This window comes from Seriola aureovittata, chromosome 9 (genome assembly GCF_021018895.1).
Source record: "Seriola aureovittata isolate HTS-2021-v1 ecotype China chromosome 9, ASM2101889v1, whole genome shotgun sequence".
NCBI classification, from domain to species: domain Eukaryota; kingdom Metazoa; phylum Chordata; class Actinopteri; order Carangiformes; family Carangidae; genus Seriola; species Seriola aureovittata.
The window spans coordinates 14798819-14817939 of NC_079372.1; the positions used below are offsets into that span (position 1 = coordinate 14798819).

General features: G+C 40.7%; 1 protein-coding gene across 2 annotated transcripts; it reads right to left on the reverse strand.

The window, feature by feature from the left end:
• Positions 1-303: 303 nt before the first annotated feature.
• On the reverse strand, positions 304-17904 carry dgkaa (diacylglycerol kinase, alpha a). 2 transcript variants are annotated; one of them, XM_056385907.1, is made up of 24 exons: positions 17699-17904; positions 10528-10627; positions 10087-10163; positions 8785-8914; positions 8535-8609; positions 8398-8447; positions 8225-8299; positions 7833-7949; positions 6570-6687; positions 6285-6373; positions 6032-6151; positions 5681-5779; positions 5355-5441; positions 5111-5184; positions 4956-5030; positions 4705-4790; positions 4513-4602; positions 4160-4320; positions 4001-4065; positions 3531-3621; positions 3238-3424; positions 1468-1585; positions 1174-1234; positions 304-972 (listed from the first exon to the last, which is right to left on the reverse strand). In XM_056385907.1, the coding sequence occupies exons 2-24, from the start codon at positions 10601-10603 to the stop codon at positions 892-894; spliced, it is 2202 nt and encodes a 733-aa protein (XP_056241882.1). In that variant the 5' UTR covers positions 10604-10627; positions 17699-17904; the 3' UTR covers positions 304-891. The 2 variants fall into 2 exon arrangements, with proteins under 2 accessions (XP_056241882.1, XP_056241880.1); XM_056385905.1 differs by having other exon boundaries at positions 10528-10631.
• Positions 17905-19121: the final 1217 nt, after the last annotated feature.

Here is a 19121-nt window from a genome sequence, read left to right on the forward strand (position 1 = left end):
AATTTATAAGTTAGAAGTGAACAAATCTAAGCTTTCTGCACTAAACTAGTACAGCAGAGAGGCTTTCTGTCCTCACACACACACACACACACACGCACACACACACACACACACGCACACACACACACACACACACACACACACACACACACACAACACACACACACACACACACACACACACACACACACACACACACACACACCCCACACCCCACCCAGCGGATCAACATGCAGCCCTTTTGGCAATGATTGTCCTGTTACTGTTCCCCAAAACACTTTCAAGTATCTTCTGAAATGTGTGAAAAAAAAAAAAAAGTAAATCACTGAAATGTAATCTCATCTATCCTTCTCTCTCAGTGCCAAATTGATAATAAAACATATATCTGGCTTTCACAGCATCTTTACAGCCACAACAAAACAGCAATACTACATGGTCTATGGCCAAAGTGCACGTCTACACAGTGGTCTGTACATCTTCTACCTAAGCCATAACCATAAAGAACAGATTGTAAAGGCACATGAAGCTGAATATTTTTTTTAAAACATGATATTCACTTTACCTTAACCTTACTTTAAGTTCCTACAGAGCAGCATTTCCACTGACTGTGAAGCATTGAGACAGCGGCAGCGAGACAGTCTTGTATTGATAAAAACACTGAGTAAATTTGGTTAAATTCATTTTGCCATGATGCAAACATATCTTACCATAGTTTGTATTCATACAGCCATGCTTTGGTTATAGGTTACACAGATGCAGAACCTTTGAAGCAGTTACCCTTACTGTTATGATGCAATTATTCTACAACATACACATTCAAACTAATTTTATATAAAAAAAAAAGTGTCAGACCTTTATTTACAATGAACAGGGTGATGTAGTCAGTTGGTTTTATTTGTAGTTGAAAAAACCAGTTGATTTGGCCTGAGGAGCCATCAACATACTGGCTTGATTCTTGTGTGTGATGTGAATCTGTAAAGGAAATATAAAATTCGAATGTCCAGTAAATTACATAATAATCAAATCAAAACATTGCCACTAACTATATTGCTAATGGGAAAATTAGCTTTAATATTTAATGTGTGGTCTGCAGTAAAGCAGCCACAGTGTTTGATTCTGTGTGTGTGTGTGTGTGTGTATGTGTGTGTGTGTGTGTGTGTTTGCAGTATTTACCGTGCAGGGAGGCTGCATCCACGGCTCTCCATCTATCTGCATCGGTAATGCTTTCTTCGTCCTGAGGGTAAAGTAGAGAGGGATCAACAAAATGCATCAGGTAACAAAATCAATGACTGTCCTGTGTCATTAAAATACCAAAAGGAAACCCAGCATACATAATTATTGTTATGTAAAGATCCAGCTAAGGATCGATCACCCTCAGCTGGTGATCAAAGTCAACTACAAGCCATTGTCATGACCGAGAGCCCGAAGCTTGACAAGTCTGAACATGTCTGTGTGGCTGTTTCTCACCTGATGGTGATCTGTGACGTCTTGGCGAGCCTCACGGCACTCTTGAGGCCCGTGTATATCTGTCCCATCTCCATGGCTCCTTCAAGGCCGACCACCTCTAATCGACGGTCACTGAGATCTGACAAGAACACATGGACACACTGAACATCCAGTGCTCAGAGGAAGAACATTGTTCAGTCTGAGAGAGAACCATATATCAGTCAACATACTGTCAGAATCAAATAAAGTGACACTTATAAATACATTACGTACAAACATCACTAAATACATTTATGCTTATACTGAAAATACAGGTGTAACAAGTCAAAGAGGCGATGATCAACATTTTTTATATTAACAATGGATCACTTGTATGTGAATGTTGTTTCCAGAAGCAGCAGGCAGCTGTTCTCAGTAAAAAGGCCCTGATAAACCCGCTGCCCACTACCTGCTCAGCACCAAACACCAGGCAGACGCAGAGACAGGCCGGTGAACATGGCGGAGCATTTAGCAGCTAAAGAACCAGATATTTCCCTCAGTTGGAAGAGGGCAAAATCAGACTGAAAAGCAGAGTGAATACTGGACTTACATTCACCAGGTGGACACAAACACGACTCCAGGTGAATGATAATGTTGCTCTGTGTCTGCCAGATGTGTAATTAGGAAAATGTTTGCTAATAAGTTGCCATGTAAACTTAAAAGATCCTTCCCTCAAGTGTCCAGAAAAATCAACGACTGCAGATATAAATACCACAACAACATGAAAACACAATCAAATCAGAGCAATGGAAGCCAGTTTCATTTAATGCCTTTAAAGTTTTGTGTCAGTTGCCTTCTTACTGTAAAGCTACATTCATTTTTTAGCCACAGAATACACAACATGGACATATTGTCACCTTATAAAGTTGTTTAGGTAAACAGTTGCCTGTGTACCGATCCAGCAGACACAGAACAGCAATGGCCTTTACATGTGCTCCTGTTTGTGTCCACTTGACTAATGTTACCCCAGTGTTACCCTCCTTTTAGCTCTGCCTGGGTGGTGGACAGGTCACACGGGCAGTGGGTTTATCACGGCTTCTCTACTAAAAATACTTGCCGTCTGCAGCTGGAAATGGGGTTGATGAGCCTGGAGTCTGCAGGCTGTAAAGCCAAAACAATGAGCTGAGAGAAGTTAAAAGGCTTCATGTAGATGAGGGAAGTGATGGAGTTTGGGTTCATTACTATGTGCAGCCTCTTGCACACATCACATAGTCAACTGATTAATTGTTGACATAAAAACTGGAATTACTGCATCACCTTTGTTTGCTTCCGCCAACCAGTCAAGTTTAAAACTGCAGTTCAGATCCACGTCTGTCCAGACTCATATAATATATGTATTGACAAGTGTGGTGAAGGAATTTAATGAAATGTATTAAGTGTATTTGCAGAACAGTGAAGTTGACCTTTGACCTTTTCAATATTAAATGTCATCAATTCAACATTTTATCCTTTTGGATATTTGAGTGACATTATGTCATAATTACTTATGAATTATGGCCTAAAATGTGTTTTGTGACCTTTGACCACTAAAATCTAATTTGTTCCAAACTTAAAGAAATTCCTTCAAGGCTGAGATATTGCATTCACAAGAATGGGACGGACGACCGGATGGACAAACAGACGACCCGATGTCTCCATCATAGTGGCACAAAAATACTGACTGCTGCAGTTTAAAGCCAGACTTCTGATAATCTCCTTAACTCTCTGGTTTAAAATCATTATTCTGTGGAGTGGACATCAAAGACAAAATACCTTGGGAAGTCACTTTCAGGATTTCTGGGTCGACAATCACTTCTGGCTCTTCCTGACTCGTCACTCCCTTTGTGTCCCCTTTTTTGGTCTCCCCCCAAAGGTTGGAGCCACCGTGCATGCTGGGAATGTTAAGTACAGCAACTCCCTCTAGAGACAGGATGCTGAGATCCAGTGGAGTACCACAGCACTGAAGGGGGTGCAGCAAAGTGAAGCATCAGTGCACGGTCTGTTTGTGGGAAAAGTTCTTTCAATGCACACTTGCAATGCTGCTAACACTGGTGCTGTGCTCTCACCTCGATTGTTAGGCTTTCGTTCAGTTTCTTGCAGGAAGCAGAGATGGTTTCTGAAGTTGCAAATTCAAAATACCACAGCTTGTTCTTCATTCTGCAGACATATAGAAGTGTGCCTTTCAGGTTTAAGTGAAATTTTACTTTCACACAACGTTTTCTCCTTTCAGCGCACACAGCTCTTTAGAAGAAGGAGGAGGAGGAGGAGGAGGAGGAGACACTTGCCACCACAGACCACCACCTGCTGTTGCCACCTGCATTCAGTTTTTTTTCAGCTTTTAAAAAAAAAAAGTTGTTGTAAGAAGGAAAAAAAAAATACAGCTTTTTTTCCTAAAGCCGAAGACATAAGATGAAATAGTACGCCCCAGCTCTGCAACTGTTATACTGTGTAATACTATATGCAGGACATATTTAATTGTTTGTTTGCTGTTCATGCCCTAGAAACTGAAAATGGTTAATGGCAGTTAATGGCATACCTGCTGTTGAATTTCTGGGGATGTTTCTCCCTCATTGTGTGAAACCGGTGTGCAATGGAGGCATCCTGTCAACATGACACAACAAAGCAATTATCTAAACACAAAACTGAAACATAAATATTTCCCCTTTGTGTGATATATTTATAATGAGAGACTCACAACTCCAATAGAGAAGTAGTTGTTGATGATTTCATATGGCACTGGGTCTCCCTTCTCCTGATTCTCATCTGTGATGACCTGCACACTCCAGCGGTCCATCAGCACCTGAGAGCTCCCCTCAATGTCTTTAAGAATACGACTCAAATCCTCGCCATCATATCCTGTTGAGTGGAAACAAACAAAGAGGACCAACATGACTGCGAACCTTTGTGTGCACAAACAAAAAAAAACAAAAAGCAAATTGGAGAACTTCTGCTTTGATGAAGCACAATTAAGCAAACAAACCCACACAGCAACAGAACATATGCAGCAGACCATTTCATTATTTTCATAATCAAGTAACATTTTCTCACCTCCTCCCCATCGAAGACATCGCGCAAGGTCATTTCCTGTTCCCAGAGGAAGCACAGCAACAGGTGGCCGTTCCAGCAGATTGGCTTTGTCTGATTGCAAGAAGAGGGAAAAGGGAAGGAGAAGTGCATCACAATGATTTTCACCAGAAGCTCGCATACGCCTTTCATAGAGTTTGACGCAAACAGTCTCACCTATTGCGTCCAGAATCCAACCAACTGTGCCGTCTCCCCCGCACACCAAGATCCTGTAGTCCTGCAGATTTCTGAAGAAACTCAGTCTGAAAGAAAGAAAGGTGATGACAAATATAACAGCAGAGCATGACACAGAGACATATTTAGGACAAAGTGGTTTGAAACAATCTGATACTTTTAAAATAAAATTCATAGAAATTAATTTCACTTCCATTTCACTTTGACAATAAACTGTTGCACTGATGACTCACCCTGGTCCCGGTCCACCATTTGAAAGGTTGTATACCTGCCGTGGATTCAGTAAATACTGAAATTTACGCAGGACTCTGAAATACATAAAACCAGGCTAAACACTGGGCATGTATCAGACATGTATTTCTCCATGAATGTATTTTTTTGGACTCACCTTTCTCCCTGCTTGCCCCCACTTTTAGGGTTTACGAACACTAGAAGAGGATGAGTCTTTGACACGGGGCTGATCTGTTGTATGGAAATGAGGTATTACATAGGATAAAATGTTTACATACTGAGTTTATTGTATAATATTGTATATTGAGTATATTTTTCCTTAACCAAGGAATCTGGCCAACTAAGATGTCAGTTTATAAATATTAAGTATTGATAAAAACCCTCACAAGGCAGAATAATACCTGAAGCACTTGTCCATCAGGAGTAGTATTAAGCTCGCTGTCATCTGTTGAACCCGAGCAGCCATTCTTTACATTGTTTGTTCTCTCCTTTAGGGAGGAAGACAAAAGTATAGATTGAATAAACAAGAGGATATGTAATGTCTTTCTCGCCTTTTGAGAACAAAGAAAATCTCTACACACTGTACCTGTCAAAATGCCACACAGGTGAGAAGGGTTTACCAACAACAAGAGACAGCCCTGGGCTGATGTTATGTTATTGCGTAGGTGTCACAGGCACTGTTTGTACTGTACATGTTCTTGAGAGGAGCCCGAGGATAATTCTGTACCTTTATAACAGGATATATTGCCCATGGAGGCAGGATATGGTCTCGGAGCGGCCCACAGGTACACTCTGTCGGCTCTTGGTCTGCACAGTCATCGTGACACTGTAAAACACAAACAGTCACACATTACATAAACTGCCAGCACAACAGTGATGATGGACAGAATCTGAATTTATCCTTTAACAAGATTCTTGCATTTCTGTTGCATTGAATGAGATGAGAGACAGGAGGAATAAAGGCCCACAAGATTGGATTTGAACCCAAAGCATCATGGGTACACGGCCTACAATCAGGCAATTGAACCAGATTGGGTCATGACCAAAAAGCACAGTCTCACATTAAGAAGTTCCTCACCATCGTGTGACACCACACACAGTGTTTGCCCGTTAAGCCTTGGAAGCTCTTGATCTTCTTCTGGCATTTATCACATTTCCTCGAGTCACAGTTCCCACTCACCCAGTCGTGCGCTGGAACCTGAAATGTGGGATGAATATTTTAACATCCACAGAAGAGCACATTCACACACAGGATAAAGTCCAATGTAGTCCGTGTCACTGTAAATTTAGCGAGTATCACTGTAAATGTTGTCATGGAGACAAAAGCATACCCCTGTTTCTTTCTTTGACTTCACATACGTTCTGGTGCAGGGGGCGGGGTTCTTGTTAGCGCAGCGCCCGTGGACTGTGTATTTGCAGCCTGCAAAAGAAGATACATAACCCAGCTGTCATATGATGTTTATATAAACACGTCGCCCTGTCAAATGTAAAGCTGAGGGGTATTCATCTGAAAAAAGATCCTGTAATTCTCAGTATTGACCATACTGACACTACACTTCCAGTGATAAATGTCACTGCAGTGTCGCCCTCTGCTGGTGAGTTCTCAGGGTACTCACAGGTGCAGCACAGCCCTTGCTTCCTCAGGCCCAGCAGCATGCTCTGACACACGTTGCAGTAAACAGGCTTGTTGAAATGTTTCATCCTCCAAAGGTGCTGCCCATCCTTCTGGGTCATCTGGTTGTTGAAGGAGCAATTTGAAGATGGCAATGCAAGAAAGAGCAGACGACATGCTTGAAGATCTGTGTTATTGTGCAAACTCATTTGCATTTTGAGAAAACTAAACAAAAAAAGAGAACAAAAGAAACTTACGTCTGTTTCCTTTGTTGAAATTTGGATCAAACTATGCAAACCCTTTCATAAACGTACTGTGGTAAAAGCTTGCACATTACAGTTGTTTTTCACACCAACTCGTGACTAACCTTGCCTTAATGAGACTACTGATTATTCAGTATGTAGTGGTTCTCTATACCATGACATACTGTGCAGCACTGTGGATATTCAAATCAACCCTGACTATAATCTCAAGTTCTCAACACAAGATTATGAGGTTGCTTTCAATCTGTTTACAGAGCAACCATCGCTCTTATCCAGATTACACACTGAAATGCTTTTTGTGTGACATGATGAATCGGCCTATCACTTACTGCATGAGGCATAGCGGGCAGCCCGTGAAGCAGCACACAGCAACTGTGAGGGGGCTGAATTCATGCACCCCAGGCTTCAAATGTCCATTGGTGGCTAGAAATAGCCTGAGGGGAAGTCCCTCGCATTGTTGTAGAGGCCAAACCCAGTAACAGAGTCCAGTTCATGGTTTTATTCTGCCACTGTGAACTGCAGTCCAACAGTAAGTGGCATTTATATTCTTGGCAACACATTCAGCAACACCCATAACACAAAACTGATCTATCCTCGATTTAATTAAACCATTTTTATGTGCACGCCCAATATTGAAATGATACATTTATTTTGTTCAAATATGGTGCATCAGCCAAAGATTGCCATTTTATGCAAGCACTGTGAAATGTGGGCACCGATTGTGCCGAGTAAATGGAAAACACTAAAGCACTCTGATGGCGCAGAGCTTGCATGAGAAGAGATGACATTACCACACCCTGTAACACTGAGTCGGCAAAAAGGCCCTTATAGACAGGGAGGAGGTAGAGGACAGAGGAGAGGCACGCAAGGCCAGGGTTTCATAAGAGCAGTGAATATAGGTTTTACCACTTTGTGAGACACCTGCTGTCAAAATGAAATACATCTGAGCTCGGCTTTTGGAGCCAACGCTTAATGAAAAGAGAAACATGCTGCTATAAAAGCACCTTGAGACCCAACAAGACCAGCAAGGGAACGTTGTTCATGCCTCCCTCCACCCACTCCTCCAGAGACACTGTGCCGCTGCTGTCAGCATCAATTGCTGTCATCATGTCCTTCAGAACCTGATGAAATGATATTTGGTTGTTATTATCCAGTCAGCACACATATTTTCTATTACTTGAAAAGGCCATATGTTTTCTGAAACTGCTCTTGCATGGGAATTTATGAATTTTACAGGTGCGATGACGCAACCCTGGCAAATGAGTAACAAGTGGTGCCCTATAGATAACATCATAAAGGATATCTTGTGCTAGCAAATGTGCATTTACTATATTCTCAAAGCTGAAAGTACAGTTCCGGGACGTTTATATTTCAGAGTCGAGACTGTGGGACTTACCGGCCTCAACTCTGACACATCCCAGCCAAGGTATTCTGCAGCATGCATCATCTGAGCAATGATCCTATCCACTTCCTGTTTAAAATGTAAAAAAAACACTTGTTCTAGAAATGCGGTTGGTATGATAGGTTCATTTACAATCACACCTTAAGAAGATTTTCTCAGTAACTTACAGAGCTGTCGAGGACTCCATTGCCATCTCTGTCATAGAGTTTGAAAGCAACTAAAGAGAGAGGGGAAATGAAAGTGGAAGTGCTGGACCGAGTCATCACTCAAATTATTTTGGGCAGAAAAGAAATAACCAACTCACACTCCAGCTTGTCCCTGGGCTGGCCATCCTCTAGCAGAGAGAAGTAACATGAAACGTCCTTCAGAAAGACCTCCTCTACAGGAGAGAGCGAGAAGAGGGGGGCTCTAGTCACCATATCTGCACATCCAGTACCACACAGGCATGCAGTGATAAATGAATGTATGCCAAACCATGGTGTAAATCGATATGGACCTGCTACAAATGACGGTGGAGACAGTGAGTTGTGTTAACACATGGTGTATAATCTTACTGGCACTGTCTTCCTGGGTGGGTTCAGAGTTTTGGAAGGAACGGAAGAGTCGCTGGCAGAGGGCCAAAGGGAAGTCCTCCACTTCTAAATAAGTCTTCAGGAACAGACGAAAGCCTTCTTCATTGATGCACTGGGAAAAAAAATGAATGGGAGAGGCATTTTTGTTTACGGCGGTACTGTGACTTCTACAATGAAATTGAGTGTCTTGGTGTATCTGTTGTGCATGTTAACTTCTGCATTTTTAAAAAATCACCTCTTCTCACATGGTATCTTCCGTGTGAAAAATCTTGTATCTGATATGTGTCTTTTTCTTAGAAAAACACACTTCTTGTTATGAGCTTGATCATCTAAGTGTATCACGCTGGTGTTGAACGGCTTTCAAAAGCCCTAGATATATCTCAGAACCATTTATCCGTCATTTAGAGGTAAAAATATGTCACCAAAAATGGAGAGTTTTCACAGTTTTCATGTGACAATAACATTTAACAAAAAACAAACTAGTGATTCAAGATTTCTCACGTGATAATATGCTACAGGGCTAACAAGCAGTAGTCCCTTGGTAATGCTGAACCACAAACCCATTTCTTGTTGACATAATTCCATTTCCCTGGTTGATACGCTGCAAAGCTGCCCCAGTAATAAATAATGTCACTGCAAGGCAGCCAGACCACAAATAGAAATGAACGAAAAAGGACCAAGAAAACGGAAAGAAACCAGCATCATTATTGCACACACAGCAATATTTACAACAGATAATAAGGCATTGTGTTGTGTCACTCATAAGCTATTTTATGACAGTATTTGTGTTTTCTTCCATTATAAAAATCAACATTTCCTTCCAATTATCTAACTAAACTGTATGTAGCCAATCCATCAGAAATGACTGCATGTACTTCCTGCACAAACGAGTCTGCAGTGTCAGCCACTGATGTACAGTATTGTAAAGACCTTTTTTTTCAATCACATCTGAGCTCACAATGCAGCCAGCACTCAGTTCGGCAGGGCCTTGCTGCGTGGGCAAAACTAAGGAGGTAATTTACATTTGCAACCCAGCTTGAATGTGCTGAAGATATTTTTCATGGACAGCTTAATCATCATGATCAATGGGTTTGAATCTAATTAATCAGCGTAGGACAATTAATAACTGCCCAATATACATAAATCACATGCTCATTTCTCACTGAACTGCTCCACTGAGAGCGATAATTAAGTTCAGTTATGTGCCTCATAGCTGGCATCACTATGAGCGAGTTTTGGAGGAGCGGACCTGATGTTGGACACCAGGACACATCGTCCCCTTACCTCTCCATGTCTGTGCCGGGCCAGACTGCCATCTGCATCGAATTCCCTCAGCACGTCTTTCACCTTCAAGCTGCAGTCTGGAAGCAAAAGGCACACAGGTCACACAGGGATACACATGTACTCCTAGTATATGTGGGTAGTTCTCAAACATTGATTTTTCATACATTATATATTGTATTCGACAGTTTTCAGTCCACATTTGTGAAATATCATGTACACATATGATTGAATAATGAATATAGATTCATCTGAAGAACAACAAAACATGTGCATGCCTTCTTTACAAAAATGCAGAAGGTGACAGACTGTTACCTCTTCTAGATGCGAAAAACCATGAGCGAGTATAAATGAGTGTGTGTGTGGGTGGAAGTTGGGGGGGTGGGGGGGGGGTGCTGCTGCTGAGAAAGCTGCCTGCCCGCCCGCTTGCTTGTCTGTACTCACATTCAATGTACTGCTGTAGCTGGATAAAGTCGACAGGGTTCAGTTCCTTCACCTCTGGGTTTGTGGGGGTGGACATGGTGCCTGCTTCTGCACTAACTGCCTGCCTGTGCACAGGCGAGAGGAACAGTGAGACACAGAGGCAGAGAAAACAGAAGGTGGGTGCACAGTAGCCTGCTTCTTTGTAAAACATAAAAGCATGGCTGCAAGCAAAAGATAGCATCTTCCATTTCACACTGTACTAATCCATGATCGCAGACAGGGAGATTCACACTCAACATCCCAACACTGAGTGTAAAGCAAGGATGTGTAGAGCCGTGCAGAACAGCCACAGTCAACACTGTACTGTTTGCCTTTTGATGAACACAATGAAATATTAAAGTATGTTTATATGACCAACCATTTTTATATGTCATTGTGGTCCATGTTCATAAACCCACAGACTTTTCTAAACAAGCATGCAGATGTCACTTTTTCCTTCTACGATGCACTGAAATGCAGCGTCATTGCCAAACATGAACAACTTTGTCAAGTCTACTTTATCACTACTGTGTTTATTTTAAATCTCACACCGTCATTATAATGTGACTACCCGCTTAAAACTGGGCCAAAAGTCTGGTAGCAATTATATCAGGCTACAGGTACCCATGATACTTCAACTCTAGGGATTCTCTGCACCCAAAATCTCTTTCCATACGCTCAGTGGCCCATATAAGATTGATAAAATACCAGATGTGAGGAGTGTTTGGTTCAGTTTAGCAAGAGAGTACAATGAAGCGTTAAAATGCAGCGATAAACAATAATATCTTGTGGAGAGGTCGAAAAACCAAATTGGCTTCTCAGGGGACGTCCCCTTCAAACAAAAGGAAGAGACATAAATGTCGTTCAAGGCTGAAAGTGAGCCTGAAGCTTGGAGCTTATCGCAGTAAAAATTTGTTATGCATGTTGCTCTGAAGTCAGAAGCATGGCATTTGGATGAACATTTGGTTGGTTTGTTGTGAATGGTTTCATCAGACGCAAAGATGCAGTTATGACATAATGGAAGGAGATTCCCTAATGACAGGAAAACAAACAGATAAATGTAGAGTTCATTAATCAATGAAGGAAAGAGGACAAACTAGTTAATAGAGGGGAGAAAATTGCCTCACATCCTGTTTGATGTTGCTTTCGCAGATGCATGCCAATCAAATGGTGCAATAAGAGATATAGACATAGATCAATACAGAATTTGTAGAGAGTCTAATGCAGCTGATAATCAATATGTATTGCAATTACGTTATAAATGTGATCTTTCCGGGTAAGTCTTTCATAATAAGCATCAAGAAATGGCACACATGCTTTAATGTTCCAGTAATGCATTCCTTTCACGGTAAGAGGCACATTTAAGAGCTACTAATTGTGTTAAACCAAGATCCTAAGATCTTAAAGATAAATTAACAAATTTTTCAATTTACAAATACAATTAATTACGAGTTAATAAGTGAAAATATGCTCTACTTAATACTCGCAAGGGTATAGATAGAATTCTAATAGAATAGAATAGAATAGAAAGTCTTTGTTGTCGTTGTACATAATAAACAACTAAATTAAGAGTGCTACTCCTGATCAGTGCAAACAGAAAACAAGTTAAGACAGACAAAGGGCATATTGCACTTAAAACATATTGTTGCTACAGTAGCTTATGGTGGCTAATGAGAGCTAACACTAGGCAGATATTACTGAGAAACTGACATGACTCTTCTCTACTTGTTACACTTCTACCTTTTACACTGTGTTTCACCATTTACCATTATCTTATAATCAGTTCAACCAAAATCTCACTTTGCATGATTTATACTTTGGGCTTCACTGCAACATGTTTTGCAATCCAAGCTGTAGAGTTTCAGATTTTATTCAATGTATTAATCTTAAAACTTGTCTGAGCTGTGTAATCCATCACAGTCCATCACAGTGCATTAGGTTTTGTCTAAACTATATCACCATTATCAGGTATTGCAGAGGAGACTTTCTAAATCAATCTGCACTTTACTTGCATTACCATGAAATGTTGATGGACCTGTGAAAACAATAAATACACTCTTTACACTACTCTGTTGGAGTGCATGAGTCGAGAAAGTGTAAATAGTCTGCTAAGTGATTTTAATACCATATTCATATGAATGACAACAGAAGGCTGTAATGGAAAGGAAGAAAGTAAGCTTCAGAAGCTCTACAGCATGCTTTGGAAAATGGTGAGTAGTCATGATGTGCACTTCAGGAACTAAAACTTGGAAAAACATGGTCCTTAAAGGCCAGTCTGCTGGCTTAGAACCAAGTACCCAGGAGTAATTCCGGTAATTCCCCTCTAAACAATGTGATTGTTACTGAAGGAATTAAAAGGGGAAAGAGTTTAAAATAGAAAAAGAAAAACATAGTGAACATGGTGTAACAGCCTTTAAGAGTTAAATGCACATTCTGATATTTATATTTTATATCAATACCATTCTATCATCAAATACACAAATACAAAAGTAAAGCAGATTAAAGACAGTGTGGTGGTTTTCAGTCCAGGCTGATGAATGTTGATGTGTTGTTCACACTGTTGTCCCCAGGTGTTATCACACATTAAAGTGCAGCCAGCGAAGGTATCAGTGACGGCTGCCCGCACTGAACAGAAAATCTGAGCACTTAAAGGACAAAGAACGTACTGAGAAAAATAAATGAAATAATCTGAAAAAAACCACCCACTCTTAACATGTGATTTGGATCCATTTGCTCTCTTTAGACTGTGAAAGGTTCACACTGTCCTCACTTAATTCCCTCAAAAGGTCAGCAGCGTTGCCTAGCAGTTGTGTTTATGCTGCCGATCAGGTGGGCTAGGTCTGTATCGACAGCGAAGTGACACATGAAGGAATCGTGAAAAGCCATCTGTCACTGATGTCACCTGATTACAGGCCTAAAACTGTTTATTCTAAAAATATGCTCCTGACTCCATCCTCAAACACTGTCTTCTAAATAAACTAAAAATAGGCCTCTGAGGTTTATTTGCACATAAAACACACCTCTTATTTTACATAACTCATGGGCGTTATTTTTCCTTTCCCATTTTTATCCTTTCCAGAGGAACGCGATGTCACAAGCAGCGTCTTTTGTCTCCTTACCAACCGAGTACCATCATCATTATTGTCTGGTTCAACAAGATCTGGAGCCTATCTGAGTAATCTGATTCCTCACTTCCTGATTAGATAATGATTTGCATACACAATGCAGAGTTGGAATCAGGACCAGTCAGAACATGAAGGAAGAGGCATTCCCTGCACTTAGAGGAAAAGAGATGAATAGTGTAATATATGGTGAGCCAGTTGTCTCCACTCTCTAACATGGGATGGAGTTTTGAAAAGCAATCTAAATGAGCCTACTGAAGCAAGTATAAATTTTTCAGCAGGTTTCAGGAATGTTTGTGGCTTGTTAAAACTTAATACAAACCATGTGACTAACTGTTTCTGGCCTACCTCTCAATAAGGTTACACAGCTGGGCTTAAGTTAAATGGTAGATGCTTTATTAGGGAACTGTTGATGTTTCTCTCTAGAAACATTTATGTGGTACAGTCTCTGTTGTGTAGACATGAGAGAGATTTAAATGTGCACCAGCAAGAGTCACATAACCATAATTCATTTCCATTTACTTTGGTTCGCACTACTGACAGGCAGTCTGAAGTATTATTCTGTTTGAAGAAAATGTCGCTCCATATAATCAGTACAGAATAAATGATGCAGCACATGTTTGGGGCAGAAATGCAGAAAATCTGCAGCCTTCTGACTCATCGCCACTACTGGTTCTTCGAAAAGAAGTAAAGGACAATTTACATGTTAAAGTGGTTTTTCAAGTAGAAACAGCTTGTGAAAGCAACATCTACTCCCCCATAAACCTCTGAAAAACCATCTGTCTAGAGCCTGACACTTGCTTTTACTTCTGACCACTCATCTGAAAAACGCCAAATCAACTGCTTTATAAAAATTCACACAGTGAAATAATTGGAGGATTAGAGTGGGCAGTTCAGTTGGCATTCACACATGCCATGCATTTAATTATGAACCCATAATGTCTCGATATAAAACTGTCAACAACCATAAAACACTCTTTTCACAAGAATCATTTCAAGGTATACTTGGGGATGACCTTTTTCCATGGAGGCTAGTGTTTGTGCAAGCTGTCATAACACCCACGCCTTGTGTCAAGGAAATCTGCTGTTTTGCAACACTTGCAGGGTGCAAGCCATTGACTCCGTCATTATGTGGTTGGAAAACACTGCGTAGGTTCTTTCAATAGAGGCTGAAGTCTACATCTAATGTTGGGCATTTGTTTTCCTCCTGAAACTACAACAATTCTCTTCACTGACGAGTGTGCAGATTGCATCAGGTTAACAGAAGGGGGAGGACGGACATGCTTGGTTGCTGTGGAAAGTGTTTCCCTCCATCAGCTGCTCTCCGTCAGAGCGCTGCCACGGGTGACTAACAGGTAGGAGGAGGCAGAGAGGGAGGCAGCCAGCTCAGGGACGGGGGAGCCCAGTCAGTAGCTGTGAGTCTTCCCCCTGCAGCTCCACCTCCTCCCACGCCATGAGCCTCGTTTGGCCTTCAAAACCAAAGGCCACACTCTAAATCGCATTCTACATGCAGATGCTACTGTGACTCATTGCATGAACAGGGGAATACTCCCTTACTATAAATGGACTGTTTGCTCAAGGGGTCACTTTACGGTCCGAGCAAAAAGTTACTTACTTAGTGAAACTACTAGAGCAAAAAAAGCCACTTTTTCACATTTATGTATCCTAGAGCTACAGCCTGTAACCACTACTTCCCTGGTTGTTTTATCTTCACTTTAGTAGTTCAGTATAGTATCAGGGTAGTATTGGCAGATATACTGAAGTTGCAACTCTATTGTTGAAAGCACCCAGGCAGGAATATGTTTTTTATTTTTAAATGATGTTACACATAGCATGGTCCAGAATCAGGGGATTTTTCTTTGGGTAGATCAAATGCATCTGGTGAGTATAAGATTCATCCACTGAATAAAGCTGTTGTGTAATGATGCAAATGCAGGGTCAAAAGTAATGACATGGTCACATTTGAGCATGCTGTTAAAATGGGGCTTCCCCTTGACTACTAATGTAAGGTAATATTTGAAGAATTGAATGGTATGCACAGTAAACCAGGCTCCGGTCAGTAGTAACACTCCAGAGAAACTGAACACAATAAACAGAGATTGTAAATCAGGCAAAAAAAACTGAAAAAAACAAAAGACATTCACCACAGTATGAATCATAGATTTCTTGGAAAATGTAGGCGAGGCTTTGCTCACTCCCCAGCATCAAAGTGTGGACTGCCCATCACTCTGAGTTCAGACTTGAATGTGACTTATATAATAGCTTTTTGGTGTGGAGGCAGCCTTGTAGAACACCATGCTGTGTTAAAAAAAAAAAAAAAAACCTCAAACCTGCCTGGACTTGTAAGGGTGCATGCTGTCATAAAACAGCCACACTGCTTTTATGGTGTAAGTGTTTGCATGTATCAGGGAGTCTCGCCTGGTTCACCCACATCTATCCACAACTGAAAATGAAACATTAAATGTCACATTTTTCAATGATTCGCTCTGAAACACAATCATATAGTATTGTCCACTGTCAGGTCAGTAATTCAGGGACCCAGAGTCTTCAGAATGAACTAAAATACATACTATCATTTTTGCTTTGTGAATTGTTATGTTAAATATGAATGAATGAGGCAAATTCTAATCACTTCTATGATGTGATAAGAAAGTACTGACTTCTGACAGTTCACCTAAAAAAGCCAAATGGGTTAAAATCATAGTCTTTGATACAGGATTTAGACAGACCAGTGATGATGTAATGAAGGAAGTGATGGCTAAATGAGAAGTGAAATAGCCTGTAAACAAAAGGCATTAATACCATTTCTCAAATTCTAGTTCATTTACAGCCTCTAGCCTGATGTAAACATTAACAATGGGACAATTGACCTGGCTGCAGTATTGATTGTCCGTGCCTGAAAACTCCCTTGCAGCTAGAAACAAATGTTATACCACTGAGACTCCAACTTGAAATGACCTGGTAGAAATGAACACATAGCTCGGCCAGGAAGTGGATCAAAAGCTGAGAGTTCAGGCAAAAAAAAAGAGACCTATGTTAAGTGTCAAGACTTTCCTGTATGGTTTGTTTTTCCAGTTAGCATGACGGCTGAAAGTCGTACTCACCACCACTTCCAGTTAAATTGACAGCAAAACTGGAGCTTCGAGTAAACAATGATCACACATCTGTGACAGTGCCCAGCAATTCCCACCATCATCTACCTCACACCATAGAGGATATTGCTGTCCCAGACAACAACAACAACAAAAACACGCAGAAAACCCTCTGTGGTGTCTTGAGGTTTCACTGAGCCCACCGGTATAGCACCATATCCCGCAACACACACAATCTCAGGTGGGAGTTACTCAGATAAGATCCTATCAAACGGAGGCCAATAACATTACAAAACAGTTTGCTCATGGTACTAGTGACGTATTAAGTTGTACCATGTGTCGGGAAGTTTAAGTAACACATATAGTGGAGACCACTACACTTAAGTATCTTGAGACACTACACCCCAAATAGTTAAAATACCCCTGAATGCTCACTAGTCTGTACTGTTGACAGATGAAAAGCTCATTTCTCTAAATAGCCCAGACTGAGAGAAGGTGTCCCCCTGAAGCTGGCAACTTAAGCAGTCTGACATTAACAACCGTCAGACACTGCAAAGGCAACTGATTGATGCATGTTTGTGAGGGTTCAAAAGAAGGCAGAGGACCGCATTGAAATGCAATAGATCTACCCAGTCAGTTGGTTGTTGTTCGGCTGTTGTGAATAGCTCTGTTATTAACACACGACTATCTGCAGCACTTTCGCTTTTCTAAAAAAAAAAAATACAAAACTGGCTGAAAGCCGCCAGTTACCAGATGCATTTCCTTGGATTATAATGCAATTTCTTGACAGCAGCGCAAACACAACGTGCTACAATCACCCCCCTCCCTGTATTTGACTGCCGTATGTGTGCAGCTGAAAGCCGTTCAGAGCTGCACTGAAACTTCAATCAATACGCCGAGCCACGGACCTATTACTGTTTGTTTTTGAGAGTCGTTTACCTTTCTGTCGCCGCTCGCGTTGTTGGTCTTTGTTGATATCGTCGTGGTGCAGCACAACAACCGGTCAAAAATCCTGCTTTCAGATGCGAAGCAAAGTGGCCGTTAACTTTAAATGGAGGCAGGAGGTCGGCGGAGTGGAAGCGGTGAACTAGTGCAGAGCAGAGACTGAGTGAGCGGATCCCTCCTGTCAAGCACCGCCTCAGCTGCTCTGCGCCCTCTGCAAACCAATACACACCCCGTCACGCCGGTGTACATCCATCTGCAAGTTGTAAAGCATTGCTCATTAAAATTATGCAACTGTAGCCTCTTGTTGTGCAATTATCATTCTGCTCTCTTAGAGGAAATCAATGCAATATACATCACGGACTTCATTTTTTCAGAACAATGCTTTTAACAATTGTAGCATTGTCATTGTTTATATGGATCTCTGGTGCAAGTAGCAACCACATTTTTTTTAGTGAAGTAAAAGCATTAACACAAATAGTCTGTTACCAGTAAAACCCACAAAATTAAATTCTTAAATTAAAATTTTATTTGAATAAAAGAAGAAGTATTAGCTTTAAAAAAATATATACTTACCATTAAACATACCAACCTTATGCAGAATGGTTCATTTCAGAATAATATGTATTATATTATTGGGTTTACTGATGCATTCATATGTACATCATTTTAATGTTGCAGCTCGTAAAGGTGGGGCTCATTTTAACTACTTTATACAATGATGGTTAATTTCCCCCAGGGAATAGTTTTATCTTGTCATAAGCTATAATACCACACCATGTTTTATTTGTTGATTAGATTTTGTATTATTAATAATAATATACAAAGTAATTAGCAATTAAACTATCAAATAAATGTCTTGGAGTAAAAAGTACAATATTTACATATGAACTGTAGTGTAGTAGAATAAAATGGAAGTACTCAAGTTAAGTACAAGTACTTCAAAACAGTTCTAGGTTCTAGTTCTTTTAAGTACATCTTGTGAATTATACTTAGATATTTTACATAATTAACAGTTTTAATGCAGGACTATCACTTGTAACTGTATTTTTACTGTGTTATTGTAACTTTTACTTCAGGATGTGAGTGACACAGCATACAGGCATCAAGTATTTGTATTGTACATTTTAAATCAGTAGAAATGTTTTTGGGTAAATTTACATTTCAAATATATTCCTAAACATGTAAACATGTTTGACAGCATGGGGACAGGGACTGCTGTATGACTTGTACCAACCAACCACATCACATAATGAGTGAAGACAATAACAGAGCCACAGCATTTGGTAGAGCACATGATTTCACATTCCACTGACCACAATGGTGAGGGATTAGTCTCCACAATGAGGACGAGGCTGGCAAAAGAGGATAACAGACATGGAAAACATGTGGGTGTCTGGGTTACACAGTGAAAAGGAGT